We start from the raw sequence: 23,556 nt of genomic DNA on the forward strand, positions 1-23,556 counted from the left end.
CGCCTTTTCCGATAGAGAGGAGCCTATCCTAGCGCCTGAGTCGCGCGGCTCAGGAGGAGGTGCCCTGACAGGTCCAACCGGACCGCGGGAGGGAGCGAGACGGGCAGGCGGGGAGTGCACGCCTTTTCCGCCCTGGGCCCGGAAGGGTGATGTGGCTGAGGCTTCGCCGGCCTCACTATGGTAAGAACCGGGGCTGTGGGATCGCGGTTGAACTTTGTAAAGGGGCTGTGGGCCCAAACTAGGACTGAAGGGTTGGGCGACGGCAGTGGGTGCGCGGGCCAGGGAACCCTGCCACTAACTTGCTTTTGCGGGGGTTCGGAGGATGCGCAGGCCCTGGAGCCATGTGGCCTCTGCATGCCCAACCCGGGAGAACCAGGACAGACTGCCTAAGACCCCGGGGTCGCGGAGCCCATCCTGTCCCGCGGAGCCATTTCTTGACTTGTGAGGAAGAAATGTGCTGGTTTGGCTTAACCGGTCGGTTACATAGACTCAGTGGTCCTTGAGCCTTTGAGGCCTTACAACTTCTCGAATTTAAGCTTGTTTTTTTGCCTCTCCTTATCTCCCCATGGGCCTGACCCAGGTGTTTATTTCCTTGTCCAGTAAACCCCCAATTTTAGGCCTCTCTTTCATTCTCTCAACCTTAAAGATGCTGTTTTACAAACTATGGATTTTAATGATTGGAGTTCTCTGCAGAGGTGGTTTCTCTTCTAGGAGCTAAAGATACTTGAAGTGGTGCCTGGCCTCCAGTCGTCCTCCCGTTTCCCACACTCTGTTAAGGTTAAATGTGTTATTTTGTATTACTGCAGATTCTTTTGACAGTTTGGGCCGGCTTAGAAAAGTTTGAAATAAGTCACAAAAGTTCGCAAAAGAATGCTTACATCACCAGGTTGAACAAAAGAGGTAATGCCAGCATGGTCAGAGGACAGAAGTGGTAGCAGTAGTGATAGTATAATCTCCCAGGCTTTGTTATGATAAATGCCACCAGCCTCTACACCGGGCCCTCATGGTGAATTTATGAAGTTCACGTCCCAAATGTTGAATTTATGAGCATATTTCTGGGGAAAGGATATGTGCCTTTTATTATTGCATCAAAAGCAACCGTGATACCCAAGATGCTGAAAAGTTGCTGTGCTTGGGTTGCCAGATGTTCCTGCAGCACAGAGCCCTTAGACATTTAATTGAAAACTCTTTACTCGTTGCTTGCTTTATGTCAGCTGCTTTGATTATAACAGGGCATAAGTCACAGACTTTTCCCTGGAGAAGTTTACCACTTAACGAAGAGATGGTAGTTTGTGGCAGGTTATTCCTTCCTTGGCCATGAATATTTTGCAGATTCTTTCCCCACCTACCATATGATAGGATGGATACTCTTGCTCTTAAAGAGTATCACTAGTGAGCGGTTACTTAACTTAGAAAATGTGGTTCCTTCTTCAATTTAAAAAGAGTAGAGTGACTGTTACTCTTAATTCTTGCATATCTTCCCTACAAGTTGAAATTGAATTATTTTACTCCTAGTACAAGTCAAAGATATATTATTCTTTTTATCATCAAATTGTCTTCTGTATTAGCTGAAAGCAAGACAGATACTGTAATTAAAATCAACAGTGTTTAAACTGGCCATATTTGTTTTTTCAAACGTAACAATAGTAGCTCTCATTTATTAGTACTTGATATATGCCAGGCTGTGTTTGAAAAACTTCTGAGTAGATGTTTACCTGTGAAGGAAGTCAGGGAACAAAAAGACTGATATGCTTGGGGTCACACACCTAATAGGTAGTGAAGCCAGAGCTCAAACTTACCTTAATGTCCAGGTGCAAGCTTCAGGCAGTTGTTAATAGAAACAACATAACTGATATGTCTTAGTGATCTGTTGCCCTCAACTGTAATATGCCGATCAGACATGGGTGGATAATAGAAACTGCCAGGTGATTAATTTTTCATTCCTGCTCTGTTCCTGTGAGCTTAGGATGTCAGCATTTTAGAGAAAGTACATTGTAGTTGGAAGAACTGCACAATGAAGTTTATTTTTGAGTTTCCTCCTAAACTTGATACGCACGTGTTTGCGAGGTAACCCAATAATAATGACTCAAATCTGAACTGCCGTATTTTAATGAATTCAGTTTTTTAAATGCATTTCAAGGCCATAAAATGTTTATCAGCAGTAGCAATGTACAACTATCAGAGCATAAACAGTCTGACAATGAGTTAATACTTATGAGTTAATACTTTTGACAAATTCAGAATGCCTTGTTCTCCCTAACCCTTTACATCCTTCAAGATTCATCTGAAATTTCATCTCTTCCCAAAAAGCCTTCCTTGCCCATTCTCTTTCTCTACTGCTTTTAGGTATCCGTTTGAGCATCCATAGTCCGTGTCTATACCTCCAGCATCCCTCTCCCATTGCACTTAACACAAGGAAAAAAGCAATAGGGTCTTGTCTATATTTCTCTGCTCTCTGGGCAGAGTTCTTAAAGTAGAAACTAAGACTTTTAATCTACATCACAGTGTCAATTAGACTTAGTACTCCAATGAATGAGTCTGGAGATACAAAGTCATATAAGACATTCTCAGTGTCTTCAAAGACTTCACAGTCCTGCAGGGAAGATTATTAAATAAGTAAATTCCACGTGTTATCTACTAGCATGAAGAAAGACAGTATATGTAGTGGAAAGACCATATAGACCATAAAAGCTTTATACCGAGCCAAATAGGGTCAGAATCATTGCCAGTTCCCATCTTTGGCTTGGTGAACCTAAGGAAGTTTATTTTCATTTCTTACTGTGTTGGTATCTTAAGTGGTATACAGATATTCTCATTTAATGCTCACAAACCCTGCAGAGTTTGAGCTATTGCCCACATTTTATAGTTAAACCAGGGTGTCCAAACTGCGGCCCGTGGGCCAACTGCGGCCAGCAATCCATTTTTAATTGGCCCACAGCAAATTCCAAAAATATATTTAGTTTACTTAAATAAACCAGGTGAGGCAATACGTACTTCACCTCAAGTGAGTGGCCCGGCTGTTTGTGTATTTTACCGCATATGGCCCTTGGTAAAAAACGTTGAAAACAGTTTGGACACCCCTGAGTTAAACTGATTAGGGATTAGAGAAGGAATCATTAGCTAGATTAGGGAAGCAATCATTAGCTAGAACTGGGACAGTGTTCTCTATCCTGTAGATAAGTAAAGGAAATGGCCCTTGTGGAGCCAAAGGGCATCTTGTTGAATTGCTTGGAGACTGGCTGGAATAGAAGTTCAGCAGTGAAATGACGAGGTGAGACTAGAAAGATTGGGGCCAGATCTTGAAGGGGTTTTTTGCCATATTAAGGACTTTGTTTTGATGACATTTAATTACTTACCTGGTAAATACCAGGCAAAAGAATAGTGTGCTTTTAAGGAAACCAGCTGGTAACAAACCAGCTGCAGGGTATATTTAAATAGAGGAAGATTAAAATTTGGGAGACCAGTTTAGAAACAAATGGCAGTGACACAGATAGTAGATGATTGAATGCCTCAACGCTTGACTATAGTACCGTGAAAATAAGACCTAATCGGAAAATAAGCCCTAGCATGATTTTTCAGGATGACATTCCCTGAACATAAGCCCTAATGCATCTTTTGGAGCAAAAACTAATATAAGACCCGGTCTTATTTTCAGGGAAACACGGTAGTTAGGTTAAAAGAAGGGATAAATAAGAAAATCATTTTGAAGGTGCTTCGTGAAGGTTGATGAAGCACAACTCCAGTTTTTAAAGACTTACATTATTGACTACATTGCTTATGAAGAATAAGGCACAGAAGAGTTAACTAAGCCTTGCCCAAGATCACACTGCTTATACTTCACAAAGCTAAGATTTGACAGCTTTGTCACCAAATCTTATGCTCTTTTTATTATACAACAATACCGTTAGTGCCACAAGAAATTCAAGAAGAAAACAAACCTTTGTATGCCTCAGTGGTTTGGGGATAGAGGGGGTTGGTTAAGACGATAATTCTGTTGCTACTATTACTTTTGCACCATTAACACACAGAAAAATCACAATAGAAAGGCAGATATCTAAATCCATGACAGGGTTCCATGAACCACACTTTGAAAACCACTGAAGTGGATGCTGGTCCATAGTGGTTGTAGCCCTGACTACAATAAAAACTTCCAGGGAGCTTTGAGAAACTGTAGATGCCCAACGTATTCAGTGCAAATTTCGGGGCATTGTTTTTAAAAACTCCAAATGCTAATGAGTAGCCAGGGTTCATAACCCTATTTGACTCCATGTATTTGGAAGCTTTTCCATTCTTACTAGTGTTTGTCTCTTCTGATTGCGTGGTCAGAGTAATTTTTTAAATAAGATTTGCACTGTTCCTTCAGAATGCTTTTCTCATCAAAATCGTTTGTCAAAAACATGTGAAGCATTTCTTTTCTTTATTTTTTAAGTCTACTATTTATTACAGTTACACATACGCTTTCTTTTAACACCTTTGATATGCTTATTGCTTTATATTTAGATCTGAGTTGTTTGTAAAATAGCTCTAAAAACTAAGCAACACAAACAGCAAATGCATTGTAGGTACCATGACAATGAGTGGACGTAAGTGCAAATGACCGCTAATGTTGCCAGTGGAGAACCGAGTTGAGGTGCTTGTACTCTGGAGTGTAGCTTTACTGATAGCCATGAAAGTTGCTAATGTAAGTGACAAGTGTGCGTGGAGAAGATCTCTCCTCACGTTTGAAACAGGACCAGTGAGATCAAATGGCTATTTTGTCCAGCCCCCTCATTTTACAAGTGAAATTAACTGATACATAGAGATGCTAATTTATCCAAGGACAAGTTTATATAGTTGGATTATTTCATTAAATAATCCAGATGTTTGGTAGCCACTGGTGCTAAGAGAATCTAATATGTTATTAACATTGAAGCTTTAAGCAATCCTGGTTTCTTGGTTTCAAATTAAACTAAGATAAAATAACTTGTATGTTTGTTAATAGCTGTGCTACCTTACAGTAAGCAACAAAGATTGAATTTATGGGCTAATAATGCAAAAAGAAAATGTTAAACATTTCTGTTAGTGAAAATCTTTTCAATCACCTGTACTTCAATCACCTGTAAGTTATTTGGGGCAAATGGGGTGTGTGTGTGTGTACATGTACATTCCCATACAGGCTTACATTTATCCTTGCATTTCCATGTTTCCCATTTTAAGGGATAATAGTGGTACATATGAATTTACAAGTACAAACTAGTTGGGAAATGCTGACCTGACCCAGATTTGTAAATGATACAATGCTGACCCACTTTTCCAGTGCTGTATAATTTTTAATCACAATTAGGTCAGGAATGTCATTTCTGGATTTCCTTTGGCCCCGCAGAGAGGGATAAATGACTTTAGTTTTGTGTAAATGCAGTAGGTATTAAAAGAGGTGAAATTGTTACTATTTGGAGGTTTAAAAATTTAAGTCTTTGATTTTCAATTCTTGTTTTAAAGTAGATTTCAGTTAAACTGGAATAATTAATATGTCAGTAAAAATTTATTTCCCATATAGGAGGCAGTCAACATTTAAAACTCGCAGACAGTGTTATGCATAAAGAAGGCTCTTAATTAACAAATCGGTTGAACAATTTACTTTAATAGTCCTAAAAATAAATAAGCTACATATAGCTTAAGTGATCCAGGACTAATGAGAATACTGTAGGCTTAATCAGTCTTCTCTGCAGGTTTAATATGCTTAGCAGCCAGGCATTGAGGGCTCTGGACAAAACACTGTTTAGCATATTAATATGTATATTTCTACTGCTTTTCTCATTGTTTCTTTATCTGAACCTTTATACTGAATGGATCTTTTCTCCTTTTTTCCCCTGTATTATTAATGTTTTGGATGGTTTCTTTTATTCAGAAATATTTTTATTTATACGTCTAAAAACAAAACCCTATGTTGAATTCTTGTCCTTAAATTCAAACTCAGTGAATATAGTTTTCACATTCAGGAATGATTCTGAAAATAAGATCTTATATAGATAAAATGACAAAAATTGAATCTGAAATAAATATTCCTAACTATTCAAACTGACTTGAGTATAGAGCATTTTTAAAAGATGTGTCAACATTACAAGTAATTTCATTTTTGGACACTACCCTACGTTTTGTAGTGATGAATATCGATTCATTGATAAAGGATTTCATGCACTATAGTGGTGGCCAAATGAAAGTCTGAATTATTTTTATTGACTAGCTTAACAAACTATGATTTACTTTGGAATGATTGTACAAAGTAATTGACTTAGCAAGTTTATTTCCTTCTGGTTTGGATAAATTAATTTAGCACAATAACATTTATTATTTGAAGCCTATCAGAAGCTCTGATTAGCTATGATTAGTGTGATAGAGCTGGAGTATGGAGATAATAAAAGGGGCCTTAAGGAAAAATAGTTTGGGATCTCCATTGCCATTTTTTTAGACGAGAGAGCACATCTCTGAGACTGACCGTCAAAGGTCAAGGTAGGGCTGCAGTACTCCACACACCAAGGGTTACCATTCTGATTGTATTTGAGGTTGTGCTCCAGAGGGTGCCCAGGAAGCCCAGAATCTAGGGAATGTTATTGGATACTTCTTTATGAAACGGGATGTTTGTAGGTGTGGTAGGCAGAATGCTGACCAAAAAAGCCTGTGAATATAGCTTACATGGCAAAAGGGCCTTTGCATAATTAATTAAGTTGAGAATTTTGGACCGGGCGATCATCTTGAATTACGGGGAGGGGGGTGGGTTTGACCACCGGGATCCTTGTCAGTGGAAAGTAGGAGGGTCATAGTCACAAAAGAAGTGACTATGGAGTCACTTTTGCCAAGAGATATGGGTCACCAGCCAAGGAATGCAGGCAGCCTCTAGAAGCTGGAAAGGCCAGGAAGATGGATTCTTCCCTAGAGCCTCCTCCAGAAGGAACAAATCATCTTATATTTTATATCTCCTTAATTCCAAGTACATTATTTAATGCTTAATAGGTAGTTATACTTATTAAACTGGATAGCATGCCGCTATATAACCTCCCAGCATTGTCATAGGGTGTCCTCACAGAAAACTAGGTAAACCTTAAATCTGAGAATTATTTGAGGTTCTGGAATATTTTGCCAGCCAGATTTCCTACTCAGTCATCCAGACCTCTTAAAGATGTATATCTTTTAGGTAGAGTCAGAAAAATACACATTGTCCCATATGCAAGCACCTTAAAGCTGGCTACTTGATAGAACTTTCTCTGAATTCCAGTTTGTGACATAAAAAGATTTAGATATTGAAAGGAAATTACCTCAGGCCTTTATTTTACTCTATAGCCTGGGCCCTTAACATAAATATAAGGACATTTGGTACTACCTTCTAGATATTTCAAATGCCATTGACAAGTAATTATAAATACAAAGGAGTGTGTGATTTCTCTTGAATAGTTAACAAAATATTTAGCAGTCTGATCTACACTTTTTCAGTAACATGCATTGTTAATTTGGAATCTAAGTATGCTCTTGCATTTGTTAAAATGGTCATTATTTGCAATTGCTTTCAAATTCCTGTTTAGTCAGCGACTGTTTTTCAGTGACTACTGTGTACTATCTTGTTTACTACCGGGTTTCCCCAAAAATAAGACCTAGCCAGATAATCAGTTCTAATGTGTTTTTTGGAGCAAAAATTAATATAATAATATAATATACTGTAATTAATATATAATATAATGTAATGTAATATAATACCGGGTCTTACATTAATTGTTGCTCCGAAAGATGCATTAGAGTTGATCGTCCGGCTAGGTCTTATTTTCAGGGAAACAGGGTAGACACGGGATTGATAAGAACCTCAGTAAAATAAAGGATACACTTACAGTACAGTTTGAAGGGTGCTATCTTAGGCAGGTAATGTGTTTAACACATACATGTACAAAGATCCTGACTCTGCTTGGTGTGGAGAGTGGGGTCAGGGAAGACTTCACAGAAGAGGTAACTCTTCAGTTGCGACCAGAAGGTTGAGTCAGTTCACCAGGCAGGCAAAAATACATGGCATGTGCAAAAACACAGAATACCTTGAAAAGGATTTCAGGATTTAAAAGGTCTGGAAAAAGTTAAACACATTAAATGAATTTTCCTTCCCTTATCACCTTTTTTATCCTCTTTCCCTCTATTTTGTGATCAAGTATGCTTACTTTTTTCTTAGCTTCCTCCCTTCCCTTTAATAACACTTTCCTCTTGAAAATCCCAATTATTTTTCTATAGAACAGGAACATCTGTTTCCTTTAACCCTGAGACTAAAATTTTATATCAATGGGCAACAGATGCTAAGCATTAAGAGAAATACTTAGGTAGGCTAAGCAGTGGCAGGCTAATGTCTGTGAGTTTGAAACAGTCTGAGTACATCTACAAGACTTTACCACCTAAGATTATTTGTTTAAATGTTAGGATTTATAAACCCCAGGAACAAAGTTGTATGTATCATATATTACATACTTGTAAATGATTTTTATTTGTAAATGGTTTCACATACAAATGTATACATACACATCCCACTTCTTTAATAATAGGCATGTTTTTAAGTGCCTCTTAAAATCTTTCATTATGAAAAAATTCAAACATACATAGGTAGAAAGAAGAGTACAATGAAACCATATACTCAGCATTTCATCATCAACCCCACACCTTCCACCACACGCACACTGGATTATTTAGAAACGAATCCCAGACACTATATCATTTAAGCATGTTTCTTTAACAAGACATTCAGGGAAGAAAAAAGTACACATTGCGAAATCATGAATTTAGATACTCCATTAGGAAGATGATAAACCTCTTTTACAAATTTATTGTCCAGACACTTTACTACATGAATCCTTTGCTCAATACGATAAATCTGCTCATTATTTCCTGAACATGCAAATTCCTGATTCTGTGGGGGATATCTTCCATGCTTTTGTCTCTTTTGGACTCTGCTCTTTTTTTTGCCTATCTAATTGTGGCTTTTCAAGGCTTGATTCAGTTCCTGCTTTTTCCTTGAAGCCTTTTCTGACTTTTCTTTATGAAAACAGCATTTTTTTTTTTTTGTCAGCATGTCTCAGTTGTCACTTAGATATGCTGCAGTGAGTTGCTATTTAGTTTTTTAAATATATTCCCTGTTCTAACTCCATTGTAACTGCTTTATGCCTCAGTTGTCTCTTGTATAAATTAAGGGTATTAATAACATATATGAGGATAAATAAGATAATCCAAAACAAGCACTCAGTATGTATCAGTTACTGTTAGCTGTAAAGTCCTGGCAGAAAGGAATCATGCTATGTACTTTTTAAATCCCATGTGTAGCCTCATGCACCAGAGTAAATACTAAATATGTTTAGTTATGTTGGCTGGAAGGAAATTGTGCTTTATATTTCATGAGGTTATTATTATCAAATACTATTTTGTTAACATACTCATATACATGTTCAAAATATGACCTTTGAAAGATAAGCATTGTGAGATACTGTGTTTTCTACTAGAATTGATCGTTAGAGTTTATTAATTTATTTCAAGTCATAAAATGTATATCAGTTGCCTTCACAGATGCAAAGTTAAAATCCAATTCAACTAAAAACCAAGGCATATCAAACTTTACCTTTGCTATATCAGTGAAGAAATGATTTCCATAGAAAAACAACTATTAAAATAAATACAAATGATTTTTGTTTATCTTTTTCAGACCATAAAAGTAACACTTAGAAAATCTGAGAAATGCAGAAAAGTTGAGAATTAGGTTAAAAACCTTCTAGAGATAATCATTGCATTCCCCTCTCTTCTTTGCACAAATGTTTACATAGCTAAAGACATACTGCTTGTGAAATCGTACATGCTGCTTTCCCACCACTTAGTATTGTACATAAGCATGTTTTGTCCTTACAGATATTAGTAAATAACGTATAGTTTTTAAAAATCTTTCGAACAGTTTATAAATATCATCAAACATGTAAAAGGTTAAAAAATATTATGACAGTTTTTGACAGAACTAATTCTTTTTGTAGCATTTTCCTGGCTATTGTTACTTATTTTTTAATATGAACTTCAAAATCAGTTGTCTATTTCAAAACTAACATATTGGTAGTAGGTTCACTTTAAATTTGCAGATTAGCTTTACGATGTTCCCTTCCAATATAAGAATCTGGTCTACTACTTCATTCTGCTTTTATGTTCTTCAGTATGTTTTAAGATTTTGTCAGTTTTGTCCTTTGGTGCCAATGTCGTGCATTTCATGTTAAGCTTAATCCTAGATATTTTAGCTTTTTGTTGTAGTTGAGTCTTTTTTCTATTATGTCTTCCAACTGGTTGATAATATAATCATGAAGGCTATTGATTTAAATTAATTATGCAGCCAGCCACCTTATTTAATTTCCTTATGTTACTGGATGTATGTAATCATTTTTCACTGGATTCTTTTGGGCTGTTATATGTACAGTAGTATTTCTGCAGTTTTAAAAATGTGTTTTATTCATTCAACAATCCCTTATTGGGCTCTCACTGTCTAGCAAGTACATAGTCAGGTGCTGAGGATTCAGAGTCATAAGACAATGTCCACTTTTAAGGCATGAGTATTATAATAAATGCCTATAAGTTTGCTGTGGTAACAGAAAGGAAAGTTCTATATGAAATAGGAGAGGGGAGGCAGATGAGTTCAAGGAGACTTCCTCCAAAATATAACACTTGGACTGAACTTTGAATAGAGTAAGGCCCACCTTCATTTTACTTTGACTGGAAACCTATGATTTCGTGTGATTCCTGTGTTCAATTTTGTCAGTAACTTTTAAGGAATCAGCAGTGGATGAGCAATCAAGCGCCTTTCTTTCACCAAAACCTAATAACCTAGTATGAGTCAGTGCATGGAACATGATTGCTTAAATTTAAAGCATTCTTATCTTAAAATAATTTCAGAATTGAAGGAAACTTTAGCCAACATTTAGTCTGTCTCCCCACTCTCCACCCAGTTTTACAGACGTGAAACAGACTTAGGCTAATGATTCAAGTAAGGTCATATAGCCAGCTACTGGCAGAGCGTGGAGACTCCATGGCCTCATTCATAGTCTGGGCCCCTGAACCTCTGTCGTGATTACATATTGAGTCAGCTTTGGTGAGCTATTTTGGATTCCTGGCATTTTGATTGGGTTTTCAAGTTGTTGAATTTAGAATTTTTGTTCAGTCTTCTCCATTCTTTGGCCCAAAAAATGAAAAAGAAAGTGTAGTCTCAGTACACCTCATTATTTTGGTTTTAAGTGTTCTCAGTCATGTCATTCTGTTTGCCTTTTTGAAGAAAATAGTACGATTCTTAATATGGACTTGTCTGGCATGTTTTACCAATGCAGTTCTTGTGATATTAATTTTTCTTTTTCTCTTTTTAGTCTGCCATTTTCAATTTTCAGAGTCTGTTGACTGTAATCTTGCTGCTTATATGTACCTGTGCTTATATCCGATCCTTGGCACCCAGCATCCTGGACAGAAATAAAACTGGGTATGTTACTAAACATGTCTAATCACACAAATTAGTTCTTAAAGGCATTGAATGTAAATTACTATAAATGTCATTAAATAATTCAATTCCTGTATGTAACTTAGTTTTGTAATAACATTTTCCATCATTTTGTCCCTCTGTTTTTAAAAATCCAAAAACTTTATACTCACAGAATCTTACTAACTAAAAAGGTAAATATCAGAAGTGACCTGAAATGTGTTAGACTGAATAAAAAAAAGTGTTTAAAAAGATGCCACAAATTCTTTTTCTGTAATTAAGAGGTACAACTTTGTGCTTTCAAAGGCAGTGTGTGGCCTTAGTTTTTAATAGAATAATTAGTAAAGTTGGTTATCACATTTTTAAAGCATTAAACAGTTTGCAAGCACTGTGTCCATTAAAGTAATGATACAGACATTCCCTCTCCAATCCAATACTGTTCTAATCATAGGAGCTCCCTGTCTGTATCATAAAGCAAACATTTTGGGAGAAATTTATTTAACTTACTTAAAACAGTAGTAAAAATTAAGTCTTGGTCATGTCACATTCCTTTTAATTATATATTCATACCCCCAAAAAATTTGAGCTTAATAACACACAGAATTAAATTTTAAAGTGCCATGTCCATAATACAGAAGTACACGTTGAATTCAACCAAAAGGAAGAGTATATAAAGAGATTATGTAGTGAAAACTATGTAAACTTTCTCTACCTTAGATATTTATTAATTTTGTAGATTACTGTCTTAATCCTTTCTTAATAAGAGAGTGTACCTCACTTAATCATTTTAAGAAATAAAATGAAAAAATATAATATTTCACATAGGAATAATTATCTTCAGCACCCTTTTTGTTTTTAATGGATAGAAAAAATGCCAAATTAGGATCCTGCAAGGTCAAACTCTGCTTTTCCACTACTAAAAGCTCCTTCAGGAGGCCAGCTGGTAGATATTCAACTATGAGAGTAATAATGTCTGCTCTCCTTCCTTCAATTCCATTCTATCTTTGGAGTCAGTAGCATTTATTCAAACATCCCATTATCTAAATCATTTGGCATTTGTTACTTTTCCTTTTTATTTCCCGGCGTTGTTTGAACATGTGTAGAGGAATAAATAGAACCCCTAACTAGTTTTGAATATTGAAAATCAGTAATAGTGTTCTAGTAAACTGGCAATCTTTTATCTGTTGGCTTGAGGGATTTTATTTAACCTACAAAAACTGAAAACTGAGTTATTTGTCCATCAGTTTTTATGAGAATGCTTTGTAGAAATTGTCTTTTTGTCATTCCATCTTTTTCTCTGAACTCTCATTGCACTTAGTCTTCAGCACTCAATTTAATACTTTGTCCACCTGCTGAATTATATAATTTTATTTGTTTCTTAGTTGTACATGAAGCCTTTTTATCCAGCCAGTTTTATTTCCTCCTTCCCTTCCTCTGCATCCCCAAACCATTAACTTATAGTTAAAGCATATGGTAGAAACCAGTAAACATTCTCATTGATCAATTGCTTGGAATTTTAATATAATGTATAACGTCTATCTAATAAGATACGTAAGTGTTTATTTCATTAAAGAATAATCACATAGTAGTGGAGTAGAATATTTAGACTTTATAGATATCATTATGAAGAAAGTAGGTTGCATGTGGAAACACGACTGCTCCTCGTTCCTTTGGGAGCAGGAATACATCCATAACATGCTACATTAAAAAAGGAGTTCTCAGGGCTGCCAACCTTACAGTAGAGGTTGAGTAGTAGTATATTTCTCCTACATAAAAGACTAAAGAAATAGCATGCTTGTTTTTACATTTTAAATTACATACTGATGCAGTCAACTGTTTGAAAGCTTTTTTTAAAGACTTTGTTTCTATTTATGTAAATGTTAAGCCCCATTTTATTTTAACCTCTATATAAGACATATTTTCTGTAGAAAAAAAATTGTATAGGCCGTTGTTCTTTTTTGTTACAAAACATATTTTTATAAGACTCATCAAAAACTTTCCTTTTATTATTCCGTGCTTTAGTGGAGATGTCTAGACCAATTGGATAAAACGAGTTCTTGATGACTTCACTGTCGAAAATAAGTTAATTTTTTGCTGTTTCAATTAATAACAACTAGAAATCAGCAGAAAAAGTTTACTACTTTGTCTCGTTTCCTATTTTCGTAGACCTGATAGCTTTATCAGCAGATAAATTTATTGGCTTATAGCCGTAGAAATTCCACAGCAAAATTGTATTGGTTTTTTACTAACTAGTAAAGTTCCTGTGTTTTAATAAATAGTATTTGGGATAGTACAGAAATATGTCTAGGTGGGGAAAGATGTCAAAAGGCCAAAATGGTACTAATAAATCTCTAAGTGGCCAAGTTAGGAAATTTGTTTTATTTAAATAGCTTTTAATAGGCTAACTGTGTTGTACCAACTTCCTAATGATACTTCAAGTTATTTCTAGAATATCAGACCTGAAAAGAATTTGACTGTGATCATATGATTTCAGACTGTGTTCCGTGGGTCTTTAAGTTTCCCGTGAAGGAGCTTCAGATACCTTACCTCTGAGTCCCATAACCAGAGTAGCCTTAAATCAGTGGTGCATGTTACGCTTTTTAGAATCAAGCAACTGTGACATTGCAGATCACTAACCAGTTGTCTTCCATTTTTTGATGAAATGTAAGCCAATTTAAAGTGCTATCTGGCATTTTCACATGTGCCTTCAGCCTCTGTATTATTGAACACAGCACGTTAGTCACTATTCTAAAGACTGTGTAATAACTCATTTAGTCCTTATAAGAACTCTATTGAGTGGTACATGCTATTAAACTTAGGCACAATCTGGCCCTTATATTATTCTATATTACTTTCAAGAATATATATGGTCTTTGTCCTTTGATTCCTATAATAAAATTGTTACTCTTGTCAGAATGTCCATCCTACAAAATAAACTTGTATTTTCACCCATTTCATTTAATCTGAAGTAGTAAGAGACTTTTTGCTTTGAGGTCAGTAAGTTATTACACTTCAGAAGAAGAACCTATATAGAACTTAATTGAACTGGTATTTTTTTTCCATCTTAATCATTCTAATATAATGATTCATTCACCAGCTATCTCTTTGGGCAAAAAAAGTGTAATACAAATTTCTCTGGAATTTAAGTTTTATTATTGTGTTACGCCATTCCTAACTTACTGTAATAAGTAATGTTAATTTATCTTGATTTGTAACCATGTATGACACCTTTCTGTTCTTCTGTCAGGCCAACAAAATAGTTATCTACAATGTTTTTATTTTTTTCTGATATCTCTATTCATAGAATGACTCGGCTTTGTTTTTAAGCTGTTTTATACATGGCAAATAAGTGATATATTTATATAACATGTATTTAGTTCATAATATATTCATTTATAGAATTGAAATGGACATCTTCACTTTAATTCTTTTTATTTCCAGAATATATGTGTTTTAATTGCTGTATTTAGCTAACTCGTATATATAATGTCCCTAAATTAGGATTTTTCTATTTTTGTTGAAAACATAGGCACATATTTTTGTATTCCTCCTTATGGAATGACGTAGTTGTGTAAATGCTGTCATTGGAGTTCGTGATTATAGATCATTTAAATATAGAGGTACATTCTATAAGAAGTAAGGTTTTATAGTATGAGAGTTCTATTTTTTCAAAGTCAAAATTCATTTAAAACTATTCACTTACCATTTTCTCAAAATTAATTTTTATTTAACTTAGTATATGTATTTTCTATTTTCGAAGGTAAAGCACTTGAAGTTGACTGAATTAATCCTAGTAGTAAGCCCTTGTGCAAATTTTTGCCACTCAGGTATTAATTTACCCTGGGTTTAACCTATGACACCACATATATTCCAGTTTGTAACAATGTCTGTACATTGATAGTTGATAAGTTACTGTGGTAGCTCGACATCAAATAAATTTCATTTTTAAAGCAAAGCATCAGAAGTTAAAAAGCTAGTATATAATGAATTTTCTGTAAGATACTGAGAGAATGATTTACCTTTCCCAGTCATCACTAGCTACTTTTTTCTGTTTCATTCTTGCAGATTATTGGGTATATTTTGGAAGTGTGCCAGAATTGGTAAGTGTCTATATATAATCTCCCTCTACTACTTCAGCTATAAATTGTTGGCCAATTTACTTACGTCCTGTTCACACAAATCAAATGTCAGTTTTAAAAGTGCAGCCTTCCTAATTTTCTTTAGTTTTGGAAACGTGTGTAGAGTTCTACCAAACTCTGACTTGTGCTATTTAAAACTAGACTGGGCAGGTACCTCATATTTCATTAGCAGGGAGATGAAAAATACAAGAAGAATCTCCCTTGAAATTCACATATGAAATGTTATGCATTCCTGGTTTTGAAGAGATTTCAGACAGATATATATATGTAGTTTTATACACACATGCTTACAGTAGAGAGCATGTTATTTGTAATATATGCCATTTTGATACCTGAGGATGAATTTCTCATCAATGAAAGGCTTGCTGAGCAATCATCTAAACAATCATTTTATTGCCCTATACTAAGTCATGGAATGTTATTTGTTGCTTTTTAACTTTTGTCTATTAAACCGATGTGGTCATAGCTGAGCTTTGTTCTATTGATTAAAGTTAACGTAAATGTGGTTATCTTTTAACTTCATAATAAGATGAGGAGCATCTTAAGTGTACTTATTTTTAGATAATATATTTTTCCCATCCCCCTATGTATATAATATCTAACATTTAGCCCAGTGCCCAGCAGCACATAGTAGCCTCTCAAATGATTGGTAATTAATGAAGTAAAATGGATTTTATTGCTGTAATTCACCAATACTCTTGAATAATAGATTATACCCTTTTTAACATGCCACATTCCCAAAAAACCACTGCATGGCATTAGTACTTATACCACTTAGACTAAAAAGTGAATATGTCTTGGCCTCTTGGAATTATTTACATGACCCCCTTATGTTTGATTTTAGTACTCTTCTTTTAACATTGAATGTATATGTAACTACTTTTTTCTTTCATAAAGTTGTTAGGCTTTCATAATGAAGAAAATTTTTCCTACGTTTGACATTTAGCCTCGTTAGCCACTCTGACAACAACCTGAAATCCCCCAAACTAGTTCCTTTAAATAAGATGGAGAATTTAAGATTCATTTCCCTTAGATAAGCTATGTTCCCTTTAGCATATTATGTCTTATTTTCGTTTTCACTTCTCAGAGGTGTGGAAAATTAGAAGATGGACTATAGCAGAAAACAAGATTTATTAAAGACTGAAAAATATAAACTAAGTTCTTGTAATATTTAGAAATTTTTGTAAAGACCTGAGAATCGATGTAATAGATCTGAAGCTAATTACAGGCATAACCTAGTCTCAGCTAAGTCCTAAAAATTACCTGTAGGAATTTCAAATTATTTGTAGCATCTTCTAAGATTCAGATATTGCTAACATTGAAATAATTTTGAGAGAGCAACTTTTCTTCTCTTTAGCTTTTAATGATTGGCACCACCTAGACACAGTGGAAATTGTAAGCATAGTGCTAAATTATCTAGAAGTCCTTTTTAAATCTGTTATGATGACATAGGATTCTTTGGCCTTTTAAGTTTCATCTTGTGGAAGATAATAGTATAAGCACAAAGAGCTTCGCAGAAAAGTACCTCTTTCAAGGCCCTCATTTTAAATATATTGACTATTGTAACATCTTTTAGAGATGTGTGCTTTTTAACATGTTAAAATGACCTTCTTCAGTGTTCTTTGTCAGACTTTATTATCTCTTACAATAAAACACATGAGAATCTTTTGTGTGTGTGTGTGTGTGTGTGTGTGTATAAGAAGTATTATTGACCTTAGTTTGGTAAAGCACAGGTATAGCCTGTATACGTGGTTATGATTCGGGATATTTGGCAATGTCTGGAGACATTTTTGGTTCTCAAAACTAGAGTGGGGGGGGACATATATAGGTCAGGGGTGTTACTGAACATCCTGTGATGTACAGGATAGCCCCTTACAACAAAAGTAGTCCAAAATGTCAATGGTGCTAAAGTTGAGAATATCCAATCTAGATTTACAAAGCTTTGTGGTGCAGACTTATCTGGCATTCAGTCACGCTCAACAACAGCAAACCCTGAAATAACAGAAAAATCTTAGCCACTTCAAAAATAACTAAGAAGAGAGAGATAAAGAGACAAAATAGTACCCTCCATGGCTAATGCTGATAGATAATGATAACTGTAAATATACATACACCAAACTGCTTGCTTCAGAGCCAAATCACCTGGGAAAAATATTGTCAAGGAAGAGAGTGGTAAGACTACCCCCAGTAAACTGAAGAGAGAACATAATGGAAGAGCAAGACAGTTGGAGTGAATAAAGAGAATTTAGAGTAATTCTAAGTATTCATAGGTAAACATATAAAAAGCCGAATTACTGATCTGAGTTTTTATCTCAGTATTATCAATAAGTTGCTAATTCATAAATAAAATATTAAGTTGTTTTAAATCCATGTTATGTAATAAATAAGAGAAGTGTCTGCAGCTTCATTCAGTAGCCAACCCAGGTGACCCTTTTGTTCACAATCGACACTTGAAAGTATAGCTAAAAGTTTAAGACATCTAGGTTGTAGCTTTCTTAGTGCTTTTTTGTAGTCTTATCTATTTTTATGTCGAATAATAAATTGTGCCTTTTCTTTTTTGCTTGCTCATTTATTATTTCTATTTTCCTCTCTTGACTATATGAATGCCATAGGTTAAATGGTTCAGTTAAAGTATTCCTTCTTGCCAATTACATGAAAGCATTAGCTTTGCATTTTGGCAAAGTGGCTCAGAAAATGTTGATGCTGCTGTGCTGCTGTCTCAAACACATGCTCCTCTTATCTTAACACAAAATATATTCACAAAGAAAAGATGCAGTTTTAATGGGAAAATGCCCAGCCAAATCATCTTACGTTACACATCACATTACAGCAACTGTTTCACATTCACGTATACAGACCAAAGACCAGACAAGAAGTAACGTTTTTGCCCAAGTTCAACCAAAGATGTTTACCTCTCCCACATGGCAATCTCTTTTAAGAAAATTAAAAACAGGAAAATGAAACCCATATGTTAATTACAGCATTCTAAGTTGGAGGATGAGGAAGAGAACTTCCTCAAAACTTAATTTCCAGCAGATGGAAAATTTAGGACAATGTTAATTTCTTTTTCAGGTGTTTAATAAGACTATTGGATAATCCGAATATCTAGCCCTAATAAGAGTGACAGGCTTATTTATGAAATCTACCTAAAATTTATGCCAGAATGGGTTTGTTGTTTTTTTTAATTCATTTGTTAACTTGAGGTTTATTTTTTGTTTTTGTTTTATCCCCCTAAAGGAATTAGCATTGCTTAGAAATGATAACCCAAGGTAATTTTTAGTTTTAAATTTTTTTTTTTTTCCTAGTTGAAATAGTGATATTGTAAAAACACTATTCTCTCACTTTCTAGATTTTCCTCCAGCTGGAAGGCAGTCCATTAAATGTCTATGGATAGAAAAACACTTTCAGAAAAACACCAAATGTTTATTTTATTTGTATGTGTATGTTATCTTTTATGAATACTGTCATTGAACAGACACAAAGATACATACTTACTAACAATATGACTGTGTGAGCTCAATTGAGTATTTGAGTTGATAAGGGTGGTCAAGATTGATGTTTTCCAGAGGTAGTTAACTGAACTTGCTAAGTGAAATAAGGAACTTAGTTACTGGGAAAGAGCTGATTTTAAACATCATAGAAAAAAACTCAAGTGAGGGGAGTATAAACCATTTCTCTTGGTGGATGCCAGATACATACATATCCAGTACTATTTCTAGGAGTAGTACAGCCTTCTTCCTTTCTCATGCCCTCAAGGCCGAACATAAATGCCTGGTGCTTTGTGGAGTTGTACAGCCTTGCAATTACTGAAGAAACAGGAAAGAACAAGATGAACTTGAGTTAACTCACAATAACAAGATCGCTTATCTGTTTGCAAGACCATTTCACAAGTTAACTCCAGGTCTATTTCATGCAAAGGAAAGTCTCCAGGTGTAAATGCTCCTTAAACACATGAAAATGGACTCATACAGAAAAGGTTTTAAGTTCTTCATTTTTAACCCAGAGTAATCATACTGTAGATTTGGTATGAAGTCCATCTCAGAAATAGTTTTTTCTAATATGCTTTGTATTGAACATTTCATTTTTTATGTCCATCCTTAAAATGCAATTTTATTGATTATCCCATTTATTTGCATTCACAAATGCTTATTTTTCCCCCTTTAAAAATGTCATGAATTGCTACCTGAGGAAAAAAAGTTACAGCTAAAAGTTATATGTTGAATTTCTTCTTGTGGGTGGAAATTTCCCTTTTTACAGGAAAGAAATAAGCAATATTTGTTTGGTCTTAATTGAGTTTGTGATTATTTCTCTTGGATCTCTATCCTGTATTCTGTGCTGTATTTGTTAATATCTGGGTTTACACAGTGGCACAGAAATGGTGCATTTCTAAACAAATGAAAAGCAGGTGATCTTAGAAATAAGTTGATATAGTTTAGTCCATTCTATATTGTACTTGTTTTTATATTGCATCTAGTTCTTGTTTTGCCCACCCCTCCCTCCAAATGTATGGGACTTCTTAGCAAGAACTTCATCTTGATTCTTATGTACCCTTCTCTAATAGTAGGTTATAACCATATCATATCAATGTGAGCTACTCAGTTAATCAACACGAGTGTCTCCCTTATTTTCAACAGGTGAACGGAAAAGTCCTTATGTGGCAGTATGCTGTATAGTGATGGCCTTCAGCATCCTCTTCATGCAGTAGCTTGGAAAAATGCCGGAATGTAATTGCTGTCAGATTTCAATACGAAAAGGGGAATATCTTCAGAAAATGATGGAAAGAATGGTTAACCCTTTTATCTCTGAACATTGGATGAGATAAATTTCCAGCTGCTGTTCTCTGTTTTTGTTATTGGACCAATGTTCTATATAAATAATTAGGATGTAACCATTTAATACTCAAAGAGTTTGTAACAATCAATCTCAGTACTGTTACTACAATATTACATTCTATAAATGTCATTCTGTTTTGTCAGCTGCCTGTTTTTAGTGAGGTGTCTGTAAGGCACATAGTAGAAAACAAAATTGGTAAATTATTCGAGTTCTTTTCACTGTGATTTGGGAATGATACATCTTTATAGAATGAGACCTTATATTGGACTAGCTTTTTATTGAAAAAAATATTCAATTCGTGTTGGTAAGGATTGCATTCATATTTAACAATGCATGCTTTTCCTCTGGCCACACCATTTTCAGCATTAACCAGAGTACCTCTACTCTTAGCAAACTCTGTAGTTTATTACAGGTTTTTAAACTATTTAAAATAAGCCTATGCAGTTCTTAAGGAAGAAGATAAATAAGATGTGACTTAAGAGTGATATTGGGAAAATGTTCATATTTAGCATAAAAGAATTTAGAATAGCTGATTGGTGTTGTAGCCTCTGCAACCTCTCTGGTTAAGGTGTATAAATGTCTGAAGCATAAATTTGACCAACTAACTGTCATTCTCTAAATAAAACTGCGTTCTTAGAATGAAAAGAGCAAAATAGAACAATTACAGAATGATAATCCAATATGTGTTTTTCATTTTTTTTAAGTGTCAGATCTCCACTTATTTTAATTACCCCAAAATGCAAACTGTATTTTTTGTTTGTTTGTTTTTTAATACAGCACTTTAAATCTAGTTTATGTTTTGTCTGTCAACTTGAACTGGAATCTCTTATGTAACTTTATAGGTGATGATAAGCAATTTTCAAATCTACTTATATGTATACCATGGCTTAAGTGTCTGAGCTTTGATAATAAAGGAGGACCTTCAGTCATTTTCAATGAGGAAAGGGACATTGGAAATGTGACTTACAAATTTTGCAGTAGAGCAGTTATTGTAAGTTTATGGTTAACATCTCTTAAGGTTCATCCAAAATTCTGTTCCAGTCTCAAAGCTAAGCGAAGTTTAAATATCTTAGCTAAAAATTGCCCGTTGTATATAGTATTAATTATTGTTCTCAGCTATTAATTCCCCAGAAAGGTAAAAAGAAAAAAAACCTTTTTTATTTTTTTAGCAAAAGAGAATTATTTTAAAATGAGTCTGCTGGTAGCTCTTTCTGTAGAAACAAGCTATGGAACTGAAAGCCACCTATTTTTAAAGACTAAACTATCTGGAAAGACTTCTAAGACACACCTAAGAAAAGCTTATGCATTGCCTGCTTTTTTTTTTTCTTAATACAAAGGATAAAAGCTGTAGGCAATCAGTATATTTGTTTATTTTACATTTTTGGCATATCTATATTTATAGCTGGTTAAAATGGTATATTTTGCTTTAGACAGGGAATCAGGTTATGATAATTATTTCTCCTCTGAACTGTCTCTTGGGCTTTTCGTTAGGTCAAGGATCTTCAGGGTATCCCCAAAATAGTACTCTTATCAGCATACACATGCAGAGTAAGGTACCTTTCTGCATCTAGTTTCTGAATGCCCATCTGTTTTCCAACTCTGCTGCCAACTGGACTTTCCAAAACCTTTGTCATCTAACTTTTTATATGCTAACAAATCTAATGTAACAAAAGGAAAGAATATTCTAGATAATCATTTCTAAGACATTTCTTTAATTGGGCATTTGGGAGGATGTAGGTGGAAGATCGAGGAAGAAATCGTTTCTGTGGAAAATTTGTGGCAATATATAAAACTTTGTACACAGTGTAGATTCTGAACAGTGGGAGGCAGCTTATTTCTGACCCGAGCTATTCTGACTGTTTGTAACACTAGCTCTTTGGGAGATGAGGGAAGAACATAGGATTCCATGAAGAAAAGTGATTCGCATTTTCTTTAATGTTTCAGAGAGTTACCACAGAGTCCTGCTGTATAACCCAAAGGACAGTATAGGTAGTTTTAAGCCCACAGAATATTCAGATACTCTTTTAGAAAATAGTCCTGGTGGGGAGGTAGGATGCAGAAGAGGACTGAGGATCAGTGTAAGCATCAGATGGACTTCCTCTGTCACGTAGTCTTATTGCAGAGCCGGATGGGATGATGGGCACTGATGTCTACAGCTTGCAAGGCTCAGATACTCACCCTAACTTCCTTCCTGGCTCCAGACTCTTGATTCCATCTCTCCTGGAATTTGTTTGGGGCCGATAGTTTAGTTCCTGATTGCCCTCAGCTGTACCAATGGCCGGTCTATGTCTTCTTTCTAGGCAATCTGAAAAGATGGTCAATCAAAAGGCCACACGGTCTGTTGAATTCCCTCTGTGGCTTCAAAATGTTTAGATTCAAGTCCATTGTCTTCGTAATGCCTGTGCTGCTGTGCCAGGCACTACCCCGAATGCTTTTACATGTTCAAATTCAAAAGAGCGCTTTTGTGCCAGGGATAATAGTAATATGTAATTTGTAATAGACTCCTTCATCTTAGTAATATGCAGACCAGTCTAGTTTTATCTTAAGGCAAAATAGAAATTTGAGTGAAGTGACTTCTCCAGGTTTACAAAGTCCAAAATGAACCGATCTCTGCCTAGTTTTGTGAAAAAGACCTAGGACTTGTAATTAAATTATTTATATTTCACTACTCTTTCAAGCATTTATAGAATACATATGGTCTATTCTCACTGAAGATAGACACGTACAGTTTCTTCCCTCCAGTAATCAAAACGTAGTGCAGGAGAGATGAAGTTATTTATACGACGTGCAATGTGAGAGCATTTATTATTGAGATAATGCCAGGATTCTAGAAGAAAAAAGGAGGGTGATGACTAAGTTGGGGATGTGACCTTTTCAAAGAAGCAGTTTAAGAGCAATATGCAGAAGCACCAGTGGTACGCTGTGGGCTGTAATTGCCTAGCCTGCTGTGTCACTCGGGGAGGAGTGAGACATGAGCCTAGAAAAGTAGACAGAGCTCAGATCCTAGAGGGTCTGTGTGTTTCTCATTACTATCTGTTACCTACCTCAGAATTGAAGTTGAATATGTGTTCCCTCCTGCCTGACAAAAGAACC

The 23,556-nt window shown here is 35.2% G+C and overlaps 1 protein-coding gene and 1 non-coding gene across 2 annotated transcripts; both read left to right on the top strand.

The window, feature by feature from the left end:
* The first annotated feature begins 43 nt into the window (after window positions 1-43).
* TMEM167A (transmembrane protein 167A) lies at window positions 44-21,253 on the top strand. The gene is made up of 4 exons (XM_019746379.2): window positions 44-180; window positions 11,385-11,494; window positions 15,557-15,591; window positions 20,265-21,253. Exons 1-4 carry the CDS (start codon window positions 178-180, stop codon window positions 20,333-20,335), a joined length of 219 nt encoding a protein of 72 aa, XP_019601938.1. The 5' UTR covers window positions 44-177; the 3' UTR covers window positions 20,336-21,253.
* On the top strand, window positions 13,129-13,265 carry LOC141570950 (small nucleolar RNA U109). The gene has a single exon (XR_012495387.1). It is a non-coding gene; the product is annotated as a small nucleolar RNA U109 (small nucleolar RNA).
* Window positions 21,254-23,556: the final 2,303 nt, after the last annotated feature.

The sequence above is a fragment of the Rhinolophus sinicus genome, linkage group LG03 (assembly GCF_036562045.2).
Source record: "Rhinolophus sinicus isolate RSC01 linkage group LG03, ASM3656204v1, whole genome shotgun sequence".
In the NCBI taxonomy this organism is placed as follows: domain Eukaryota; kingdom Metazoa; phylum Chordata; class Mammalia; order Chiroptera; family Rhinolophidae; genus Rhinolophus; species Rhinolophus sinicus.

Excerpts from the sequence above, each read along its gene's own strand:
- TMEM167A (XM_019746379.2), top strand. Across the intron at positions 11,495-15,556 it reads CTGGACAGAAATAAAACTGG|ATTATTGGGTATATTTTGGA; the intron begins GTATGTTACTAA and ends TCATTCTTGCAG. Across the intron at positions 15,592-20,264 it reads TTGGAAGTGTGCCAGAATTG|GTGAACGGAAAAGTCCTTAT; the intron begins GTAAGTGTCTAT and ends TATTTTCAACAG.